The sequence below is a fragment of the Plectropomus leopardus genome, chromosome 15, assembly GCF_026936395.1.
Source record: "Plectropomus leopardus strain MGB_pleo_1.0 chromosome 15, ASM2693639v1, whole genome shotgun sequence".
Lineage (NCBI taxonomy): Eukaryota > Metazoa > Chordata > Actinopteri > Perciformes > Serranidae > Plectropomus > Plectropomus leopardus.
The window spans coordinates 15,074,084-15,097,978 of record NC_142190.1 but is presented as its reverse complement, the minus strand read 5'-3'; the positions used below and the strand labels follow the sequence as shown (position 1 = coordinate 15,097,978).

Genomic DNA, 23,895 nt, shown 5'->3' with positions numbered 1-23,895 from the left:
GTTTTTTCTCAGACTACACGTGTACCCGGACCTGCAAACGTGTATTTTATTTATTTATTTATTTTACTTTTAGCCGGCTGTAGCTTCAACCACAGTGCTTGGATGCCTACTCCAGGGTTATTAAAGCAACATGGATGATGCATCCAGTTTGGTTTTACCTTTAACCAGGTACAGAAGACTGGACAAGCTGCCATGCGGCTGAAACATGTGGGTCATTCTGCAGATTTTCATGTAAAATTGTGTGTTTTAGGTTAAATATACAACCATTAAATAAAGGGTTGTTGTCACTATAAGCCAAACGGGATAAAACGTGTGCGTTTGAGGCCGGCCAGCTGCTAAGGTCGTGTGACATTGTGCGTAGACACCGGACACACGTCATTTAAAAAAGCTCTTAGTGAACAGTCTGTTTTTCACAGCCTCCTGGTGTGTTTTCCTCTAAACGAAGCTGTGACAAACATCCACAGCTCATTCTTTAATTTACACTGAACATGCCAGTTTGTCAAGAAGCCGGTTGCAAAAGTCAGCGTTTTGTCAGTGATGTCCTCCGCCATGCCTCAGTGATGGGGGGAGGGAGGATGAGGAGGATGGGGAAGGATGACGCGCTTGAAATGGGCGCGTGTGATTGGACGGAGCTGTCCAGGAGCTAGGGGTGCTGAAATCCTGCGGCCTACCGGCAAACAAGAGAGCACAGCATGCTCCGCTCTAACCGACACGACCCCTAAACCCCGGTTACCACAGCTCTGATAGGAGCAAGGTGCGGTTCACAGACACCGTCTTTGACCTGGAGTTGCCTTCAGTACGCACGAGGAGAATTAAAAAAGCGAAATAATACATCTGAAGCCGTGTTTTGCAGCATTAAGACCAGATTAGAGGCGTTGTATGGCACAATAGCGGAGGGTTACTGCTTTTCTGCAACGTGTCATGAGAGAAGCAGTGTAAACGCTTAGAGAAGGATTATTTTTAATGTGGCACTAGATTACAGCAAGGTTTAATGGCAAATGGACGCTCGCTGTAAAATCAGACTAATTGATCTTATTTTTAAATAATCCTCGAAAAAGATTGCCTTAAAAACGGAAAGTCAATAAAATTAAATATATCAATTAAATAAATTGATTAAAATAAATCTTAATTTATGTCTTATTGTAGAATTAACTTAAAAATTAACTGTATTTACTTAATTTTGGAAAGTCATTGCTATTTAAAAATGACAAGTGCAATTACCTAAATTGTTATCAGCTTCAGTAAAACAAGTTAGTTTGGCTAAACTTGATCATGACAAAGAGGATTTTACAAATGATGGAGTTAGGATATTTTTGCAAGCTCTGGTTTGCTAACATGTTTTAGAAAATATAAATGTGACTGACTAGTTTGCAACCAGCAGAATAGAGATATAGCACAGTCTGTTTGGTTTACTGAAGTTTCTTGGAAAAACTTGGAAAGATTTATTTAATTAAATTTGTCAAACTTGTCTTTTTAAGTTGCAACGACTTCTCAGAATCAAATAAATATAACTAAATTCAAAGGAAACTTCATAATTACATATCAAGCTAACACTAATTAAGAATAAACGTTATATTTACTTACATTTTTCAAGGTAATTGGTTTCCCAGATCTTTTAAAATAAAAGCAACTTTTTATGAACAGATTTTACAGTGCAGGTATAACTGCCAAAAAGAGTCTTTAGCAGCAGCAGCTGCATCATGTGGTTTCTATAAGTGACGAACAGCCAGTAACATTTGGGATTTTGGTTGGTGCACTAAAATTAACACCTGCTGTAATAGGGTTGCAGGTGTTGTATGTTTAATAATTGAGCAGCCAATCAGAATTGAGGCCCAAAGTTTTTGAAAACAGGTTGAAAATATATACACTGTACAGTGATGCTGAAATGAGCCCCTTTGGGAGATTCATGACACCCTTAACCTGTCAGCACATCCCAGCACCCTGCTGCTCCTCAATATAAATAATTCATTTTAATCACCATCTAGTGCAGCTGCACACAGAGTGTAAACCTATTCTTTTTCCTTCCTCAATATTTGATTAAGAGGACGCTGCTGGAGTTGCCCCACCCTTTGGCAGAAAGTAACCAATGATATTTTACTACTCAAGGTTGGCAGGCCCTTTTCTTAAGATACCACAAGGTCCATGATGCTCAGCAGAGGAATAATGACTTGTAACCCATGTGTGACTCTGGAGTATGACTGTTGTCTTTTTGTCATTCAAACAACTTCTTAGTCGGTATCAAATTAGAGGCTGAAATGAGAACGCAGAGAGAGAGAGTCAGAGGGATTGTGAAAATGTTGAAAACCTGCAAATTAAAGAAACACTGCATGACTGCACAATTTGACAGAATAAGAGTTGAGTGTTGTGTGCACCAAGTGTTATGAGGTATTAAGAGGCAAATGTAGTTGACAGATTGCTGTAGTTACATGTTTAACCAGAGCTGTTTTTTCTTTTAACTTCAATCACATGTCAAGGAAGTGATTTTAAGATTACATATATGCTGCTCTAAAGTCTCAGTCCTGGTGTGATCCATAATTTCCGCCAGTCTGGGTGCTCTCAGATCCACATGGCAGCTCTCCCTCAGAGTGGTGTATTGCTTTGTCAGCATTCAGTGCATCCTCTTCCTTATATTGTGGGATGCTGGGCAGTAATGGCTCAGTCGAAAGTGCTGAACCAGTTCTGTCACATGCCCAAGTTGTTCTTTTATAGATCAGTCTTCTTAGTAATGTACTGTAGAGTGTTGTCTCTGTTTGGTTTGATTACTCGTTCCGCTTCATTTTAACACAGAAACCCCCCCAAGAAGGTGCTTTTAGCTCTAAAGAACTTTTTCTTCATTCCTCAAAAAATTAACAACGTTAAAAAAAAAAGACCGCTTTCACCAGGAAGCTGTGATATGGAGCAGTATGCTTGCAGTTGTCAGCCTTTTTGACTCACATCCTTTGAAATGAAGCAGTGACCACAAAGTGTGGTGAACAATTTAACAATATGTTTTTCCTGTCAGGTTGAACCATTGAAAAGATTTTCTGTATTAATCATCTAAAGACCCCCCCCCAAAAAAAGAGCAAAATTAATAGAGAAAAAACATGTTTTCCCTTGCCTTTACTATCCATAAATGACATTATAAGCCTAAAAAGATCATCTTGTGGCCCATTAGGGGTCCTGAACCCCCAGGTTGAGATCCACAGCGCTACATTCACTCTCACTTTGATTGTAAAATCAAACTGGGAGCCGCTCAGGTTTGTGTAATTTGTTTAAATGTGCAAATATCAACTGTGCATGCATTATTTGCATGTGTGTTGTGTGTCACTATGCCAGTGTGCACGAGTAGTGAAGAAGGAGAGCGCTGCTGTGTTTAGGAAGGGGGAGGGTGACAGAGAGAGACAGAGAGAGAGTGGTGGAGGGAGGGGCGGGTGGGTGTGGTGAGAGCGTGCAGCGTCTGTCAAGCTGAGGGTGGTGTGATACGGAGGCCAGCCAGGCTCAAACAGAGCCAAAACGCATCTCGCTGCCTTCCTCTTGCTTGCCTCAGCTTAATCTGGCCGGTGGCAATGGGAAGGTAATCACCAGTTTGCACAGGGTGATCTGATATCTGCCTCAGGCCCCTTAACACAGACACATAAACACACACACACACATAGTTAGACACACATCACACCTCAGCGGATGCCTGGCTTCCTCCGACGCCTTTGTAAGTGCTGCTGCATAGACCACAGCTGCTTAAACCCTTCTGCAATGCAATTACAGTTTATATATTTCGCCTGATGTGCTTTTTTTTTTAGCCTTTGCTTGCTCCGTGTGTCTCTTTTTACTTTACTTCAGTGCTGCATTTCTGATATGTAACGGCCTTTCTGCTCAGGTCAATCCTGTACTTTTTGTTCTGCAGCTTTTATCAATCACTGACTTTATTTTGTGAATGATAATTGCAATTACCTGTTGTGTTGCACATCAATTCAGGAGGGGAAGTGGATGTTTTGTGTGCAGAGGGTGTTACTGTGTCTTTATCTCAGCAACAGTGACATGAGGAAGCTGTGGTTTGGCTCATGGAGGGTGGACCTAGCTTAGAGGAATAGCTGAGAGACAAGGATGATGGTTAAAAGAGAGAAAGTCAGAGAGAAGGTGCTGTGCAAGGATGATTGGTTTTTAAAAGAAGAAGCAAAAGGAAAGATGAAATGCACTGATGTGAAGTTGCAAAGCAGGAAAAAAAGCATTTAAATATTAAGAGAAAGCCGAGTCGGATGTCTTTAAATAGAGTATGAGGTTACTACTGGTCATCCGCCTTTGTGCTAATAGGCTGTAATCTCCCCACGCTGGACTCTAATCATTGGTGACGGCCCTCAGATGGGCCGATGAGGCGGGACTTAAGGATGCACGGCTGCGTTTCCTCCACTTTAAGCCTCAGAGGTCACAGGAAGTCTAACTGGCCCATTCACAAGCCCCCATCCCTGCATATAGCTTCCAGCACAAACGCTGCAGCAAAGTGTAGAAATCTTAGATGAGGAGTGTTAAACAAGCGTTGATGCAGCAGAGGTTCATGGCTAAAAATCAATATTTTGACCAGTTTTTACTCATCCTGTTTAAATGGACTGAAGCAAGTGACTACAACCTTTCACAGATCCTCAGGGGAGTGACTAGCTGGCACTTTAGATGAGCCATTTGTGGCAATGTAACATGTATAAATTCAGCCAAATTGCCTTCCCAAAATATCGCCACTTCTGCAGAACATTTAGCTTTTATGTGAGTGGATACAGCTGGAAACTGTCATTTGCTCCTTGTAGTTCATGTTCAAGTCAAGAGCCACAGTTTAATTAAATCCTTTGGTAGACATTTCATACCTCAGTATATCTAAGCACAGGCTAAACCTTCAGTGTGAACTGATAATGAACTCAAATTTATACATAGTGTATCATTCACATAATCCATCTTGAGCTTTATCACTTTAGGTTAGACTCTGAGTCAATATGTACAGATGTTAAGGTATTAGTTGCTTGTTTGGATCAATTGTAAAGCTCAAATATTCAACATGACAGAAAGTTCAGATTTGTATTTATTTGACCCCGCTGTTTAAGCACAGTATGAGCACTAAATGTTTTGTAATAGATATGATACACATCACATATTCTCTCACTGTGCACATCTGTCAGGCTCTCCAGCTAAACTGTATATTGATGTCTCCATGCAAGACATTGATTGATGTTAGATAAGATTTTTTTTTTAAAAAAAACAAACACTTTCATTCATGAATATTTCCCACATTTTCACCCAGATTTTTTATCAGATGAATTAGGCTGTTTGATATCTTGACAGAACTCACTTTAGATTAGATTTTGATGCTGGCTGATACGGATTTCTACATTACTGTATTTTTAAAAATATCACAGACGATAAATGATGTGATTAAATGTCCCACGAAAAATCACAGGAAATTTTCTACAGAAACATGTTGCATTTTTTTCAAAATCATAGATAAGCAAATACACAAGGTATGATGTCTCTCATACCACAGTATAGCTTAAAACAGGAATGCAAACCCTACTACATCTTGCTATATTTGTAAATGCAACAGAATTTCCGCTGGAGGGGCGATAAAGTTGAACTCAATTTTTATAGTGTGACTTCACAAATGAAACATGGAGGTCTTAGAGTTCGCAGGCTGATAGAGGTCATTGTTTTTGCTGACCTGCTGTTCTTCTGTCACACCAGCTGAAGCAACAATCTTTGTAGAAGGCAACAGGGAGGATGGACTTAAAGACCTGTATGTGTACGTGCGTGTGTGTGTGTGTGTGTCCCTGTGGTGCGTTATTTAGGTTACAACAGGACAGAGAGCTGAAAACAGAGCCGTGGGCTGTAGTGGAGAAAGGTTGAAACAGCGAGTGACCCTGTTCATCTAAAATAGTTATGCAAATTTAAACACACAATCTATTTCATAATATTAAGTTAATTCTTTTTTGTTTCCTCCATCAAAAACATGCTTTACAATTCAAATAGAGTGACTGGATATTTATTCTGAGATTGTTGCGAAAGACCAAGAGACATTAAATTAGAGGCTGCGTACATAGACGCGGCCTTCAGAGGCCTGCATGCAGCTCCTCCCTGAATGAGACTGAGAATTCCCCTCAGAGTCACCTTGAGGGAAGGACTCACCGGTTGTCATCCATGTTAGGAAAAAAGAAGCTCTTTTCTTGGAGGAACCTCTCAGATTGGACAAGCTTTTCATGCCATTGTGGCATGAAAAGATCTCTTAAGATACAAACATGGCAGGAGTCAGCTCCTGAGATTTGACACAGCCACTGTGTTTATGTGAAGGTGTTTCATCTTTATCTACCTGTATCTCTGCTCCCTGAGTGGGTGGAGCCTCAAAGCCTTTATGGGCAATAAGCTCACCCGTGGCAGCTCATTTTGAGGACAAAGGGCTTGCTGTATGTGGATGCCTCATCCCTCTTAAAGTTTGATCTCTGTGAGTGAGCAGTAATTTTCCCTTTGTTTAAATGTACGTTTATTAGCTTTAGTGCTTCACATTGTATTTGCTGAATTTTCAGGTTTAGTTCATGGAAAGTTTTCTCATCATGCTCAAGTTTACACTGTGATTATGTTACAGTTGTGAAGCTAACTTGCCTTTGCTTGATTATTAATTTATTCCATTCAAGAATGATCATGTCAGGTAATATCCCTATTTATGACCTTTCTTCTGTCATCAGATTAACCTCACTAAAATAAAAGATTGGGCTGTTTCACTGACTTTGCTCATTTGTCCTAACTGGCAAGTATTTAGTCCTGGAATCAGGCTATCCTAAAGTCCTAAATAAAATCAGTATCCATGCAGCGAAATATACTTCAGGACAGCTAACTGATTCTTCATACCTTTAACTCAATTTAACCCTGTCTGTCTTGCTAAAGTTTGACATCCATTTTTGAGAGGAAACATTTTGAGAGAAACGAAAAGTTGAGGTGTAAGTGAATCAGCAGAAGTCGGCATTAAGGTCACAGCTAATGTGGGTCAGATTTTGCTCTGAACATTTTCTGCTCAGTGTTTTATATCTTATAAGAAAATGGACGATTTTCTGCAGCGGAAAAATGCAGAGCAAGGAGATGGAGAGAAAAAGAGAGAGAGAATGATGGGCAGTTAGATGTTTGCATCTCTCCTGGAGGCCAATTAGAGGTCTGGCAGGCTGTGAGTCTCCTGCTATTTCATGGCAGGAGGATGTTAAGCACTTGCATGTTTTTACTGTATCGCTCGCTGGTTTGTTAAACCCTGTAGGCCCCACATGTGAGCTCAGTCCTTAACAAACAGATGCCAGGAGTGGGTGTTCACTTATGAGTAAGCAGATGTGGATTACTTCCTGATGTTGTCACATAGACTTTGAAAGTTTCCAAAATATGCATTTTGCACCCACACAAATGCTACAACCCTTTCTCACAGAAATGACATTTGTACACAACTAAATTTCATATTTTAGTTGTGGTGACAAAGTCATCGCTGCCTGTATTATGTTCAGAGACGTTTTCTCTGTGAGTACATGAAACACCACATGATGTATCGCGCTGGATTCTCAGGAAAGTAGTCACGGTAGATTACCAACATATGAAGTACAGGACTTTTAAGAATCTCAGATTTGCGTCCAATCTGTGGTTAGATTTAAGCAATGACAGCACTTTGGCTTCAGGTTAGGGTGAGATGATGATACAGGTTAAATGTTAATTAAAAATGTAATAATACAAATAATAATAATAATGCTGTAGCCACTATGAGTGGATCCTGTATTTGCCCTTAAGGGGCAGGGGAAGCTGGACTAAGTTGTTGAATCTGCTGAGTCTGGCACTGTTTGTAGGAGTCAGGGCTGAATGCTGAGATAGGCAGCAAAATAAAATGTAAAATCAAGTGTTAACTGACACTTGCTTTTACATTTGTCTCTCTGAGATATCAAAAGTTTGATTTTTTTTTACTCCTGCAAGGTTTAGTACAACCAAATCCAGGCCCCCCTTTTCCCAGCTGTCTGCACAGTGGTGTTAGTGGGTAATGGAGTCTGTCTATATTTAGTGCTGTTTCCCCTCCTCTGCCTCTCTTGTCAGATGCAGAATAATCCACTGTGGCTCTGTCACCACTGCAGCCAGGACCCATTAGCTATTAAAACACAATGCAAAGCGCATGAGTCATGTTTCATGTATGTCAGTAGCCCACCTCATGTCAAAGTATTCCTCCAGTGATGCACAGACGGTTAGATAACATTTGGACTTTACTGTGATTCTAAAATCGAGCAAGCAGGCAGGTAAACAAGCAAACAAAGCAAGTAAATATGTATATCGTCTACATAAGTAGGTTGTAGTTATGTAGAAAAAAAGTTTAAAAACTTTTCTCATAACATCAGACAACAGAACAAAGATTAAAAAAATGTGTCCATCCTTCAGGTTTAATCAAAATCAAACTGGTTTATGTGAGAATTTGTACTTGTAAACTCTTACCTTAAATTATAGTTTGTCATGTTCCCAATGAATGTGTCTCTGTGAGGATATTTGCACATGTCTGACAAGTTAGCATTAATATGAGTGAAAATTGTGACTTTTAATAAGGGACCGTCTACTGAGGAAATCATTGCTGGCTCAACATATTTTTCCAAACATAAAAGCCTCAAAATCATTTCATAGGTGATCATCATACAAATGAAATGTCTTGATTATCAGGCAGTACATCAAATATGCACAATCAGATCACTTATGAAACCGTAAGTTGCCGCACTAACTCCATAGCTGTCAGACAGGTCAGGTCAGTGTTTCTGTACCAGAGGAGATAAACATGGTGGAATCTGCCCATGTCTGATATCAAGGAGGTTTGTTTATTTGTTTTTATGACGCGGTTCAGCTGTTCATGTCCTGTTGGCACGACACGACAGCAGCATGGAAATTATCTTGTCTGCGTGCTGCCTGCCTGCCGACCTCCCTGCCTGGCTGGTGTTTTGCCATTGATCTCCTTGTCAGAACTACTCAGATATATCCGCCGCACCGTAATATGGAACAATACAATATGAGATGTAGGATATGTAGGTACTGTAATGTGGAAAATAAAGTGTATGACAGGATTCGCTTGCCATCAATTCAATAACATGAACAAGTCTAAAGCTGCTTAACTGATGTGTTAGATGTTGTACTCATAAAGATACTGAACCCCAGATTTCTCTTGGTGGCTGTGCCATCAGTGTGTGAGTGTGTGTGTGAATAGTCAACTTGAGTAGCAGGTGGCACCCTGTAAGTCGGCCTTGGCCAGTGTATGAATGTGTAAAAGTGCCTTGAGTGGTTGGAAGACTATACAAATGCAAATCCATTTACCATGAACAGAAATGTATCTCAAATTGTGCACTGTAGCTGGAGCCACTGTGCAGAAGCACTGGGCAGATGGATAGACCGCTTTTAATCAAGAAATACTGTGGCACTCCCATTAAAATCTCTTTTTTTTTATTCTTTATTGAGGGCCAGTAGTTTATATTCCAAAGCATATACATAAGGACAAAATCAGTTTCATTTCTCTCGCTGTCCACAGATTGTATTTCAGATTTTAAAACTTTGTACACCTTGTGATAAAGTGTGCATGTAAGAGCAATGAAAAATTTTAGGGAGAGACTTGAGAAAAAATAAACCAGAAACTGGAGCCCATTTTGTGAAGGGATCACTTCAGCAGATTTACAGTGATTTAAAGCTAATGTTTGCCATCTTACCCGCACTTGCTCAGACCGTTCAAACTCAGCCCTATTTTGGTCTAAACTACACACCAGTAAAGTTTCATTGGTGAGGGATGTAAATTAGGGCGCCATACGCCCCTCTCTTTGCTTCATATCTTCCTACTCCTGGCCCCCTCCCACAGACCACATCAAAAATTGCAAATAGACCCCTCCTCAGTTCTTATCTTCTTACTTCTGGTCCCTTTGCTCAGACCATGCCCAAATGTAAACTCGGCCTTCATTTTGATCTCATCTACAAACTACTGAAGTTCCTTTACTCAGGGCTATAAAGTGAGGCACCAGTGGCCCTTTCCTACATCCTATCCCCGTACTTCTGGCCCCCTTTCTTGGACCATGCCCATCTTTGGGCGTGATCTTCATTTTGATCTCAACTTCACACCTGTAAAGTTTTGTGACTCTATCTTTCACGGTTATAATGTTATGTTGACAATATCTGTCCACAGACAGACAGACAGACAGACATATAAACAAGTAGCAAAATACTTAAAATGGCTTCTGTGGTAGTTCCCACAATAATTGTTTTACCACACACACACAGTAAAAAGTGAAAAAAAGCGAGTAATCAGTTAAATTTGCTCAGATAAAACAACATTATAGGGCCATTCATTAAATCCCTCCACAAAATCTGTCTGTAAGGGCATTACATATTTGACACACTGAGCACATTTTTCTAAAGACAAAGAGAAAAAGTAAATCAAAATACCAAAGGACACCTTGCCTAAAAATCAAAATGTTTTTCTAAAAATAATTTGGAAGATTGCAAGGGCAGATCAGAGTATGTAAGTATGTATTTTAGTTGTCTGTGAAACTTATCAGTGGACACTCCCAGAATACATTTAACACACATACTTTCTTGCATGCAGAAAGTGATTAAGCTTTTCACCCCAAATTATTAAATTGTTCCTTTAAAACAATTTTTTCTATTAAAAACTTTATTTCCATTTCAAACTTTACTTTTTAGGTGTTCTGTTGTCAAGAAAATGTCTCAGTCGATCCCAAACACCTGAAGCTGTGCCAGATTATGTCTCCAATTTGCCTTTTCTTTACAGTAATTAAGCCTAACAGTGAAGCAGACTCCAGCGGAGCACAGTGGGCAGCTGTTTGCACTCAACAGTGAAGGACATTTCATCCCAGAATGTACTAAGACATTGTAACTGCTCCAACACCCATACACAAGCCCAAAACACAGTTGTTTAGTTCAGAACCATCATCGAGTGGTTTCTATTATTTACTCTCGTCAACATTTCCCAGCACTTGAGCAGCTCTAATTCCCCATCAAGAATACTGGAAGTGTGGTAAAAAAGGGACAACAGAAAAAGAGGAATTATCAGTGCAGTAAAAAAGAGAAGCAGCGAGTACTGTGGTGTTTTAGGCACGTTACTGGTTTCTGACACATCAGGGGGATCTATTGTGCTGTGGTTTTTCAGTTACAGGTGATAGTTTCTATTTGAACCAAAACTTGAGTTTCGCTGAATTAAGAGGATTCGAGCCTCAGTAGAAGTTTGGGAAAACAGCGTCAGGGAGTTTACAGTAGAGTTGAAGGTACTGTGCTTCTGACTTGAATCAAAGCAGTGGTGGTGATGAGTAACAGTTGAGTTACCGTATGTAAATGTGATGTCATATGTCTGTGCGGCTTTACAAATGACTACTACTGACGACTGCTGATGTGCTGCCTGCTGAAAGCATGTGAAAAATTTCCTTTTTTTTTTTTTTATCAGTGTTGTACTTGTAGAAATAGAATTCTGTTTCTGTGTCTGTAATGGACTCCTTCAGGATGTCACAAAATAGGACGGTGTTTTTTCTCGGATTCGTGCTAATGTGTGTGACTTTTATTTTACACTGCCAGGAGATATTAAGTGCATCCACTGACACGAGACAGGCTTAACACACACATATGTGCGTGGTTGTAGATGCTGAATTACTATAATAAAATTCATGCTGTTACAATTGTCCCTGCGTGTGGGGGCAGATGTAACATTTGCATCCAGTGTTTCAACCAATAGTCAATTGTGACTTTAATAATACTTGTTAAAACAATCGATAACCGTTAATAAGTAGAATGCAGACACAAGTTACTACATAAAACCGGCATCAAAATAGTTCAGGAGGTTTTTGAATAATGACAATGAAAACCAATACTTGTTAAAACTGCCCCCGGTCTCCCCTATTCTCAAAATGACTTAAATCCTGGAGAAATACAGATGAAAAATAGCTGGTCTACATAAAGCTGCCACGTGTATTGTATGTGCGCAGTGCTCGTTTTGTACAGTATTTAATACAGACTCTCCACACCCCCATACACTCATATTTTAAGTGTAATTCAATTGTCAGAACACAAAAAAAACAAAGTTAAGGATTCATTTCACGGACAGAATTTGTATTATTATTTTCTACAGATAATGCAGTACTATTGTTATTGTAAACTCTTTTGACCTGAGCCTTATAACAAAGCATTTCGCTGAACTCTTCAGAAGCACCTCTTCTGATCTCTGATTAACTTAAAACTACACTTGCTTGAAACTGTAGCTCTTGACAGGAAGTGCGTGTTTTTAACAAAAAAAAGAACAAGGCTCTTAATTATACAAATAGACGGACAATGTAAAGAAATTTTGACTAAAGTGAACATTTCAGTCAACACAACTAACGGATCATATCATTCTAGAGACATGAACAGGTTGTGAGACTAACAGCAATAACTGGTAGAAGGGAGGTCGGTGTTTAACGCGTTTCATGTTAGAAAAAAAAACAAAATAAATACAATGTTAATTTTCAGAGATATTTGACTTTTGGTGAATTTTCTGGTGGAAGAGGGCTTTGACACATGACCTCGGTATCTTTAAAATCTTGGCAGTCTTCACTGACAGTGTCTAATCACCTTCGTTAGATCTCTAGAGTCAGAAAGAGACTGTTTCTTGACTTGTCGGTTAAACTGGTGTCATAAAATTTTTGTCAGCCATGAAAGTCATACATTAGGTTTCCTGTAACCTGCTTTCATTCTGATGCAGTTTCATATGATTCAGCTTCCCTATAGTAAAGTAATAATAGTGTTTCTACTCAAAATACCAGGTGAATAAGGAAGCAAACGTTCCCACGATCTCAGATATTTATACCTATCAGCCACACTGGTCTGTGACTCTGTTCATGTGGGAAACAGAGAGAAAGTGAGCAGACAGGAAGTGATTCTGATTGGCTGTGAGGTGCAGCAGTGCCCAGACGCCATTCGTTCAGTCAGGTGGTGCTGTCTCTGACTCATTTCCTGCGGGAGGGAAGGAAACCCTCCAGTCAGCTCTGCAGCAAGCCTCCCCCTCAGATAAATTATGCATTTCACGGTGCGCTTGTGTGTGTATGTGTGTAACTGGAGGCTGAGCATGACCGGCACTGTGTGTGTGTGTGTGTGTGTGTGTGTGTGTGTGTGTGTGGGTGTGTGTGTGTGTGTGTGTGTGTGTGTGTGTGTGTGTGTGTGTGTGTGTGTGTGTGTGTGTGTGTGTGGTATCTAATTTCTAGTCCCACCACTTCGCAGTGCTGTAGTGTAGATTATCTATTCTGAGCTGCTTTTACAGCAAGAGCAAGAATGCAGGGGAAGACCCCTCAATTACACTCATGTGTCTCAGATAACAGGAGGAGCAGGAAGGTTAAATGTATTCATTTAACACTAATATCAGACTAGACTTGCTCAAAGTGGGGTAAACTCATCCCTGAGAAATTTGTAGGAGGGTCTAGTTTTTTGTGTCTGTGGTAAATATCTGTGTCTGCATCTGGCATTTACTCTGAAAACAGTGTATGGTTGATTGCATGTGTGGGTTTCCTACTGCACTACAAAAATAAGCAGGTCAGACAAACTGTTAAACTCTTTCTTGGACGTTGTTTCAATTTATAGGTTTGTATATCATTGGCTCACAGAACTAAATACCTTTAGAAATCAGTCAGAAAAACAGCCGTCATTTATTTACAGATAATTTCTACTTTGCAAAAGCAGTGGTTCACAAACCTAAAAGCCATTACTTTAATACCGCACCGGAACACCTAATTTGGCTTAATAGCGTATGGATAAGTTATTGACTGATTATGCCAAGTCAAATAAAAACTACAACTGTAAACTGCAAACAAACACTGATTTTTAACCCTGTTTTAATTAAAATACAATGTGACCCAAATTTCTCAGTATCGAATTATTACATTCATGCATGGATTACTGAAATTCACCAGCAAAATGCCACACAGGTACCAACCAGGCGAGCCACAAAGAGAAACAAGAAGATAACAAGGAGATGCAAAAGAACTGTGAAGAGACATTAAATAGCTCCAAAACCACAAAATGGCCAAAAAAAAGACACAAAATTACTTCAAAGTTACACAAAATAACAACACAAAGGAACATAAGTCAGAAAAAGACACAAAATGAATACAAAGACACACATAATTGCCTCAGAAACAATGACCAAAAAAGATACAAAATCACTTCAATTGACAGAATAAGGAGGACAACCATCACAAGCACACACAATGACCACGATTTGACACAAAATTACCTAAAAGAGATAAACATAACCACAAAAAGGGGCAAAACAACCATAAAGAGGAACACAGCAACTGAAAAGAGACTCAAAATTGCTTCAAAGCAGCACAAAATAACATCTAAAAGTGGCAAAAAACAGAAAGAGACACAGAATAACTACAAAGTGACCAAAGTGTCCAAAAAAGACCCCAAATTACTACAAAGAGGCATAACAACAACAAAACTAAAAAAAGGCAAAACCACCCAAAAGGGGACAAAAAGAGACCATAAATCTGACCATAAAGAGACACAAAATGACTAGAAAAAAATACATTTGCATCATTGTCTTAAGACACATAATTACCATAACAATACAAAGCAACAACAAAAACAAAAAAGAACAGCTTAATAACACCACAATGTCTGTGTGTCTTGCTCCTGTGTAGGAGAGGTGGTTGGGACCTGAAGCATAGCTGGGCCCAGGGGCCCCTTGTCTCATAATCCAATGGTGATTACATTACCCCACAGATGGAGTTGTATTAATAAAAACATTTGGACTTTTTAAGGTGTACATGAAATGTTTTTGCCACCATGTCAGATAATTTTTCAGATTTCTGTCACAACAAAGTGCGAAGGTTATTTCAAACATCATAAGTCAAAGAGTGTCGTCTCTCCTGTAGAGCTCAGTTCCACCCTGATGGAAAAGATGCAGGCCAAGGAGATGACGAGTGGCCTGAGAATACCAGAGATGGACGAGCTGGGACAGTTCTTTCGCTCCTTGCCAACCTCCACGCTGGTGGGCATCGGCGCTCTGACTGCCGTGCTGGCGTACTGGTTCGCCACCAGACCCCGCCCCATCAAGCCCCCCTGCAGCCTGCTGCACCAGTCTGAGGAGGTTCCGGTAAGATGGAGCACACACCCACATGCACACACAAATAGATTCATGGGTGCATGTGTAACTCTATTAGGGCCTCATTCACAAACGATGACAATATTCTGCAAAAGTGTTTCACTCATTTTCAGACAAATCAAGCAGATAATTTGCACCCCACTTCCCAAAAGTCTTGTTTTTGTCCCTCTTTTTCACTTTTTCAGTTGTAGTTTGATTCACTCACAAAAGTCTGTCCAAACAGTGCTATCTTACCATCCAGCTGCCAAAATCCAAATGAGGGATGCTCTGACTTGATTTAAAAAAATGCTGATACACTCATCTAGGTCACCTTTAGTTGTTATCACAGCTTCATGAGCAGGATGGAGTGCGTTGTGTTTTGTTTATTTCCCCCCTGGGTTTTACCTGTCAACATACATTCCTGCTGCCCTTACAATCTAAACAGTGGAGCTTGCTGGGAAAGCAGCCTGAGAGGCAGACTAGCTGACAACCACCTCTGCATGTATTTCAGGAAAAAAGATATATTTTTAGAACTTTGTTTTATACTGTAATTAAAAAGACATTCGAGCACCAGTTAAAGATAAGGCAGTAATGATATGTTTAGTAAAGATGTAGCCAGCCTATCATTAAGTGTCAGGCCTTTGTTAATCGAAATACATTTTAATTTGGGTGTGGTTCTTTTGGGTTTTTTTTATTTGAGTAAATTTGGAAACCTATGTCAAACATGTAAAAAAAAAAAAAAGAAAAAAGAAAAAAGACAATTCATCATATGAAAGTGGACAGATAGAAAAAAGAAATATTTACAGACAATAAAAAACATAAAGCAAAAGAAATTGTCAAACACTTGATGACTTTATGTATCTAGGAGTGAGAAGAAGTACAAATGTATTTAATCCCACCTCTTCTCCATAAGTCATTGATTTATAATTAACCAGCTTCCTTATTGATTTAAACCTATACCCTAATTAATTTTCTGGCCTGAATATAATATCTACCTTTTATCTTGTCATACAAAAAATATAAAGTCATTACTGACATAATATATTTATCAAATATATAAATTTATTCTTTACATATTTATATGAATGAAGTTTGATCCATTTTTAATGCAACAATTCACATAAAGTTTATAGAAATGTAATACTTTTGTTAGACTGACATTGTTATAGAATGCAAATTAACCAATTTCGTCAAATATGTTGGTTTTTTGTTGTTGTTTGCTTTATGATTGATGCGGCTTCATTGACCTCTGACCCCCAGTTCCAAAACAACACCTGCACCCTTTATATAAACATATATATATATATATATATATATATATATATATATATATATATATATATATATAACTGAAGGAGTTTTTCTCTTGGTTGCTGCAAATAGAAAAAAACTCTCACCCTCCCAGGGTGAGTGCTATTTTCAGAATTCTTAAAAGCAACTCAATAAACAGTAAATAAGTGAATGTCCACACAGAAATTAGAATTTTAAGTTCAAACCTTTTAGTGAATCTTTTCAAGCAAGCAGTGAGCAGTTACAGAGCTCTGGATCAGAAATGCCTCTCCCTAGCTGATAACATCAGCGAGTCAGCCTGCATTCTGACAACCTGTTTTTCCCTGATCCAGTATTTTATACTATTACAATGAGAAAATGTGAATGAAGGTAGAGTCATCTTCTGGTTGGTTCCCCTCATTATCTGGCTCCCCTTTCGGCATGGCATCGTCTTAGGATTGGTCAACTTCAAGGACAATCCCTTATTAGGAATTGTTTTTCTCTTCTAGGTGTCCTGTTGAACAAAATTATAGACACCACACATCCATTCCCTTTTGACCCCCCTCCATTGCACACATCTCCTCCTCCCATCTCCATATTTCAAGCTCTCTTCACGTCATGCTCCCACTCTCACTACTGACCCCCAAGGTTAGACTATCATCCAGGACATTGATTTATGCAGCAATATATCTTGTCTCTTATAATGAGTAAACATGAACACTGAATCATATACTTACATACTCCAACATAACATATATAAACACACCTTTTATCAGTGCCAAATGTAGACTAGGTATTGTCTGGTGACGTCATGTCACGAGGAGACGACTGTGGTCTGTTTTTAATAGTTTTGCTAAAATAGCTGAGAACGGTTGTTTTTTACCATGAATAAACACATGCATTCTCTAGTCTGCCTTAGTGCCAAATACTGAGGGCCTTTCCTTTATACTCGTGACCCTCTTTACAGCCATCTGAAGGCAGCAGGTTTTTGTTCCATCTGCACTCCCTAACTGGAGTGAGATTGTACATTATCAAGCCTCAGCTGCACACGGCAGATCCGCTGGTTACATTTTTTTCACCAGCATCAGACTGATGTAAAATAACACCTGAATATGGAATAACAAAAGTCTCGTCCTCCGTATTCTTGCTCCTTTGACAACTTTAATACATGTGTGAGAAAATGACGTGCATGAAAACATGGGAACCAGGAGATGCTATATTAAATAAAAACACACATGAAGTAATGCTAAACCAGCAGTGGTGTTGAATACACTGTACTTTTACTCTGTTTTGTGTCTTTTTACCTTGTTTTACCATGTTTAACATCTGCATTACCTTAACCCTTTGATACCTGGAGCCACATCACTTTTTATGTGCTATTTCAAGCGCATTTCACAAGTTCATTTAAGCACTTGAAAGCACTTGCCCTTTCCCCCATGTTTGTTTTAAAAACATGGGGGAACCCGAACCCATTTGTGATTATATGCATTTGTGAGCTGACAAAAGAGATGGATTATCATTTGGAGAACAAGAGACACAATTTTCTTCTCACTGTCCCTCAGGCTTTTGTATCTGTGTAAGAGTCATTATCATGGAGAAACATTAGATCTGTTTGGGGTTTTGTCAGTTAGTTTTTGGCAAATTTAGTTTTCCATTTTAATGCCAACATCCCCTGAGTTTAGTGAAAAGAAGTTATAAAAGATGATTGATGATATGACACTTTTCTGACACAGTTTCTTTGTCTCTCTTTGTCTCCCTTTCTGCGACAGCATGAGGATGGAGGTCGCAGGTCCATGATGGGCGACAGCTCCAAGCTGCTGACTCATTACCATGACGACGCCAGGACCATGTATGAGGTCTTCCAGAGGGGCCTCCACATATCTGGTGGGTAGGATGTGAGAGGGGAATTACGCACCATTTAATGTTCAGTCACACACAAACCCTTATTCATACAGACGTTCACAGTAATATTGGTGTATACAGAGAGCTGAAGAGTGTTTCTTTATTCTTTTTTCTTCTTTAAAAAAACTATCTACAGGAGAACAAATATGTTTAATGAATCAATAAATTATGTTAATTCCTGAGTTTCTTTTACAGGACTGTCCCAGCAAGGATAGTAGACAGATAATAGCAAATAGGACATACATAGATGTTAAAAAAAAAACCTATAACACATATTAAAGAGGAAAGAAGTGAAATGTGATTAAATAACACCTGTTTATATACCTTTAGAGGAAATACAGAAAGGATATGTCCACATATGTGTCCCGTAAACGTTTCTACTTTCAGTTGGATATTCCCGCTAAAATCTGTCCAAATAGTGTCCTTTTATTATCTAGCTGCCAAAATCCAGATGAGAGAAGCTCATAGTTGATACAGTTGTTTTTTCTGTGTATATTCTTAGTTTAATACACTTAGTAGAATGAGTGTTCCGGCCATTATTTCAGCAGCACATTATAAATAGTATTTATACACATATCATTTTAAACAAGATAAACCGTGACGAGTTCTAGTCACAAAGTGCTAATGAATGTTAAAAGTACAAATCACATGACTCTTGTCCATGGATGCTCAATCAAAACACATGGGGACATTCAGTCACTAAAACACTAAATCGGGAATTGATTCCTAACAATTTTGTCACTGTTGTATCTTAATGAAAATGACAATGTGCTCCAATACGCTCAGTACAGTAGGAGATTTACATTAAATTTTTTAAAACCATAGTAATGTGTCTTATTTTTAGAAATACAGATGAAATAAATAAAACATCTGTTGGAAAAAGAGATATAATGTATTTATAGAAAAAAACGAGCCGAAAGCGAGGCAGACTTTACACAGTAAACATTTAAGGATACACAAAAACTTTTCATATATTCTAAAATGTTTTCTCATCACACAGAAGTTTTCAGACTGCTAGATGTAGGCTAAAGTAGGAGTACAATTACCTATATATATATACACACACACACAAACAAACACAAAGTAATACTGTAATAGTTCCCTTGATGACAATATAAGAAAACCTGATGCTGGAGATAAAATGAATTATGTGGTTGCCTGGGTGATGGCCGTCGTTGCTAACAGTAACAGCATCACAGCTCACAGCCAGGGAGTATAAAGTGACTAAGTGACTGACTCACAATGCAGAGATATTCCTATTTATCGGCACTCCATCCACACCTGCTTCCCAGCGAGCCTCAACGTCAGAAGTAACTCAACTTACTGTAGCTCATAATCTTTTTTTTTTTATTCTTCCATTTTTAGAACAAGAACATAGAACCTTTTTTTTTTTTTAACTTTTCAGGTAAATTATTCATTGTGATGTTAAAAAATGACATTACAATATATAAAAACATCAGCATTTGTTAGTTTAAATAGTATTCAGTAACAGTTGCATATATAAAAAAATTCAGCAGTACACTATCATTAGTTTGGAGTTATGTTTGTGTCCACCCGATGAATAAAAGTCCAAGATTCACACTTCTTTTAGCTCTTTTTTCTACCAACTCCTTAAACAAATAGCAGGCTCTCAAGCTGCTAAATGTGCAAATATATTCACCAGCTGGTTACAAACTGTGTTTGACTGCTGTTTGGAGCTAAGCAGGTAGTGTTTCTAAAAAAAATAAAAATAATAATAATTCTGAAAACAGTTTTCTGCTGCAGAAACTTACACCACGAGAGTGGTAAATGTGGACCAAAACAATAAGGTTGTGGGCCAGACAGCTAAGCAACAAACTTATTATTTTTTCTTTGTTTATGTTTTTTCTTTTTTTCTTTTCTTTCTTTACTTTGCTTTTATCATGTGATTTTTTTTTTGCTTCTTCATTTTAGCCCTGCCTTCTTTTTCTGTTATTGTTTCATTGTTTTTCATCATGTATCACTGCCTTTTATGCACCTTGTTTAAACTTGTAAACCTGCATGAAGCAGACCCGCCCAATCGCCTTTACTGGAGGGCACTTTTTGTTTATCTCTTGTGGTTTTTAAATGTGCTTTTACAAAAGGGACTTGACTTGAAACTCACTATCAAGCTTTGTAAAGTCTATGGCTGTATGTTTAGCGACCCCTTTCACATAGCTTTTTACGCTGTCTTTATTAAAAAAATAGTTATTTCATCCCTGTTAAGTCTGTTTTAAAATATATGGTATGACTTTATGACATCAGGATGATTCACTTTACAGAGAAGTCTTCTGAATTACCCTTTCAGCCGCAGGACTCATCAGCGAACGAATGCACTAAGAAGGCTCTAAGGTTACACAGGTTTTGTGTGATCCTCATCACCACCAGGGCTGCTACCATTTTGGTTTTGAAGTGTAACGCTTGTTCCACCTGGAAAATAATAACTTTACATCAAAGTGGTGTCTGAACTATAAAATGTTTATGATGTGCCACTGTGTGTTGAACAGGTGATGGACCTTGCTTAGGCTCGCGGCTCCCGAACCAGCCTTACAAATGGATATCCTACAAAGAGGTCAGTGCCATTCAGGGGACATCTCATCTCCATGTAACAATGATGCAACAGGGAGATGTCTAGCGTGTGAAAACTACCACAGGACACAAATTACTTCTGAAAATGGTGATAAAGAAGATGTTAGGTTGTTTTTACGGTTACATGACATTTAAAGGTCTTTAGTCTTTTTTTTGCAGACATAATCATCTGTCTTTGCCATGGAAAAAAAAAATCACAAAAGACACATGGGATTTCCACCTCCTATAAATGTCAAACATTATTATCACTCATAAGCAGCTTTATAATGATGTTTAATGAGCTATGATCTTCCCATCCAGTCGATTTAAAGGTACAGTATGTAATTCTGAAGAAAGATACCTAATTCACAGGATGTCAAACACTTTTAAATTTATGCCTTTAAACATTATATTTGCAGCCCCAGATGAAAACTGTCCCCAGATAATAAATGAATTTTTTTGTTGAGTGAAATATTTAAATTTAGGGTTCAGTCAAGAACAAAATTGAATCTAAGCTTCAACTTAATTATTTAATTTCCTGAAGTTTCACTTTATATACATTGTTTTTAATTTGTCTAGTTGTTTTTTTTCTCTTCTTTTTATTTGAGATTATATTGTTATGTCCCAATGTTATGTCTATGTTATGTGTATTATTAGTTGCCTGTAATAAAATATATATACAAAAAGCAAAAGAAAAAAATAGAGAAACCCTGCCGCTTTGCGTTGATAGTTTGGTATGATTACCTGCCCAAGGTCTTGCTCTAGAATTTAGGCCTGCTTTGAAAATGAGATGGTACATCTCAAAGGGGTTATTCCTAATTAAGAATTTTTTATGTTATTGCATACCTAACCTTGAAGTAATTGTGTAAGTTGACACTCAGGTGTAGTTGTAACCTGTGAACCACAGAGTTTGTTACACCAAATCTGCCAAGCAACCAAGCCTGGCACCGCCGTAAATTCAGACCCCTTCCATAATCTATTTGACCCTTTGAAACCTGAGCATATTGGTTTGATTTGTTTTGATAACAGCGAAAAAAAGCAATGGGCAGCTTGATAAAAACTGTTTCATAAATTGCAATAAATTAGTAGATGGTGACAAGAATATTACCCCCAAATTAGTGTTAAAAAAAGAGGGAAGGATTATTCAGGAATTATCCCCAAAAATATGGAAAATTATGTTACAGAAAACAGTATAATACATAAAGGAAATACAAACACACACACACACACACACACACACACATATATACGTATAAACTCCTTTTCTTAGGTCATTTTCTTTTTTGTTTTTTACATTTTTTTCACTTGCTTTCAAGTAATTTCCTTGTTAAGTTGTTTGTTGCTTTATCCCCATGTTTTTAAAAGAAATCGAACCAATTTACTCGGGTTTGAAAGGGTTAAATAGACCACTAAATTGAGAGAGTGTGGTCTGTGGAGGAAATACAGAGAGTGCCGTATGATGTGATGTATAAATCCAGCGGCTTGAATTGACAGCCTAACTAAGCTAAGCTTGAAGGCCTCGATCCATTTTTGAAAAAAAGTAATTTTCTGAGACGTCAAAACCTGTCTGGTTGGCATCTCAGTTTGTCAGATCACTATCCTGCTACACTGCCTTCACAGGATTGTCATGGATCATTGCCTTTCTATGCTGCAACAACATTGATAATGTATGAAATCCGCAGGCTGCTGTGCAGAAGCCCATTTGTTGACTTTGTTACCACTAACGCTAGTTTATCCTACATGAGAAAGAATTTTAGAGTAAGATGAAATGTGATCTTTTGGGAGAAAGTTGAAGGGGAATTTCATTTGGAAAAGCAGCGTAAAAATCATCTCAGTAAAGCAATGCCTTGGGCGAGAAGTGAATTGTGCAACCTTCAACATTTATTAATGACATAATATTACTTCACAGTGGTGGGTGGAAGTTTTGTTTTTGTTAAGTCATTTCACTGTAATTCCCAGAAATGCCAAAGAAGTCCATGTTGGAAAATAATGAGCAATTTTCCGGGGAGACGTGGGTGGCACGTTCTTGTTCAGAGACGTGGGTGGCACGTTCTTGTTCAGGAATGTTCTTTGCTGTCCTGGCACCGTTACATATATCCTGTCTACACGAATGTCTTTCACAACCACTGTAACTTGGGAAATTAGACTTTTGTCAAATCATCAATTTAAATAATAGAAGGTCGCACTTTTCTCCAGAAATGAAATTAATTCTAAAATTGGGCTTAAAATTAAGGAAGTGATCTTTGATCTTTGTGTTTTATATGTGATGCCTGTGTTGTTGTTTCTTAAGTAGCAATGATGTGTAGATGATGAAGAAACCTCCGCTGACACCGACTTGGTTGCATAAGAATCAGTTTATTACAACGAAGTTTAACATCCACCAGGCACCATGGTCTGCCTGGGAGAGGATTCAGGATCAATGCAAATCTCTCTATCTTAAGGCTCATGCAAGTCTCTTATATAGGTACAGGCATCAATACATTCTTCAGTAAAGCAACTCTTCACCTGCTGTGATCAATCACAAGACCCCACAAATATGTCCTTTTTTGAAAGGAGCCTCATTTCATGTTATTTAAGCCTGGCGCCAGTATTCTGCACACTTGGCTCCCAGGCCTAACCATCCCTAGACCTCTGACCTCGAGGCCTCCTTGCCTGACTGAAATAAGAACCATAAGAAATGGAGCACAATACACCTCACATGGTAACAAATAAACTCCAAACTATAACCAATACAAACATGGATTTCCATTTTTTTTCCAGGAGTCTAAATAACACGGATCATTGGGGGAGCATTTCTGCTTCTTACTATAACTGCTTCCCAAGAAATTGAAATGCAAAATGAGGGTCAAAATGTGTGTTGTTCAAGAAAATTTAAAGACCATTCAGCATTTGTTACGTTCCACTTGGTCTAATCAGCTGCTGTTCCGTCTCTCCACTTGATAGGTGACGGCCCGGGCCGAGCATCTGGGTTCAGGCCTTCTGCACCAGGGCTGCCAGCCCAACCCCGACCAGTTCATAGGAGTGTTCGCGCAAAATAGGCCAGAGGTGAC

General features: G+C 38.6%; 1 protein-coding gene across 4 annotated transcripts in view; it reads left to right on the top strand.

The window, feature by feature from the left end:
- acsl6 (acyl-CoA synthetase long chain family member 6) overlaps positions 1-23,895 on the top strand; it is a 59,386-nt gene that overhangs the window by 9,354 nt on the left and 26,137 nt on the right. For 2 of the 4 annotated variants that reach the window (XM_088088009.1, XM_088088008.1), the window contains 4 exons: positions 14,901-15,121; positions 18,148-18,262; positions 20,785-20,849; positions 23,789-23,890. In XM_088088009.1, coding sequence (XP_087944135.1) covers positions 14,918-15,121; positions 18,148-18,262; positions 20,785-20,849; positions 23,789-23,890 — 486 coding nt within the window. In that variant the 5' untranslated portion in view covers positions 14,901-14,917. Of the gene's footprint in view, positions 1-3,536; positions 3,686-6,335; positions 6,452-14,900; positions 15,122-18,147; positions 18,263-20,784; positions 20,850-23,788; positions 23,891-23,895 lie in introns of those variants that run through there. The other 2 variants (XM_088088011.1, XM_088088010.1) reach the window with 2 other exon arrangements.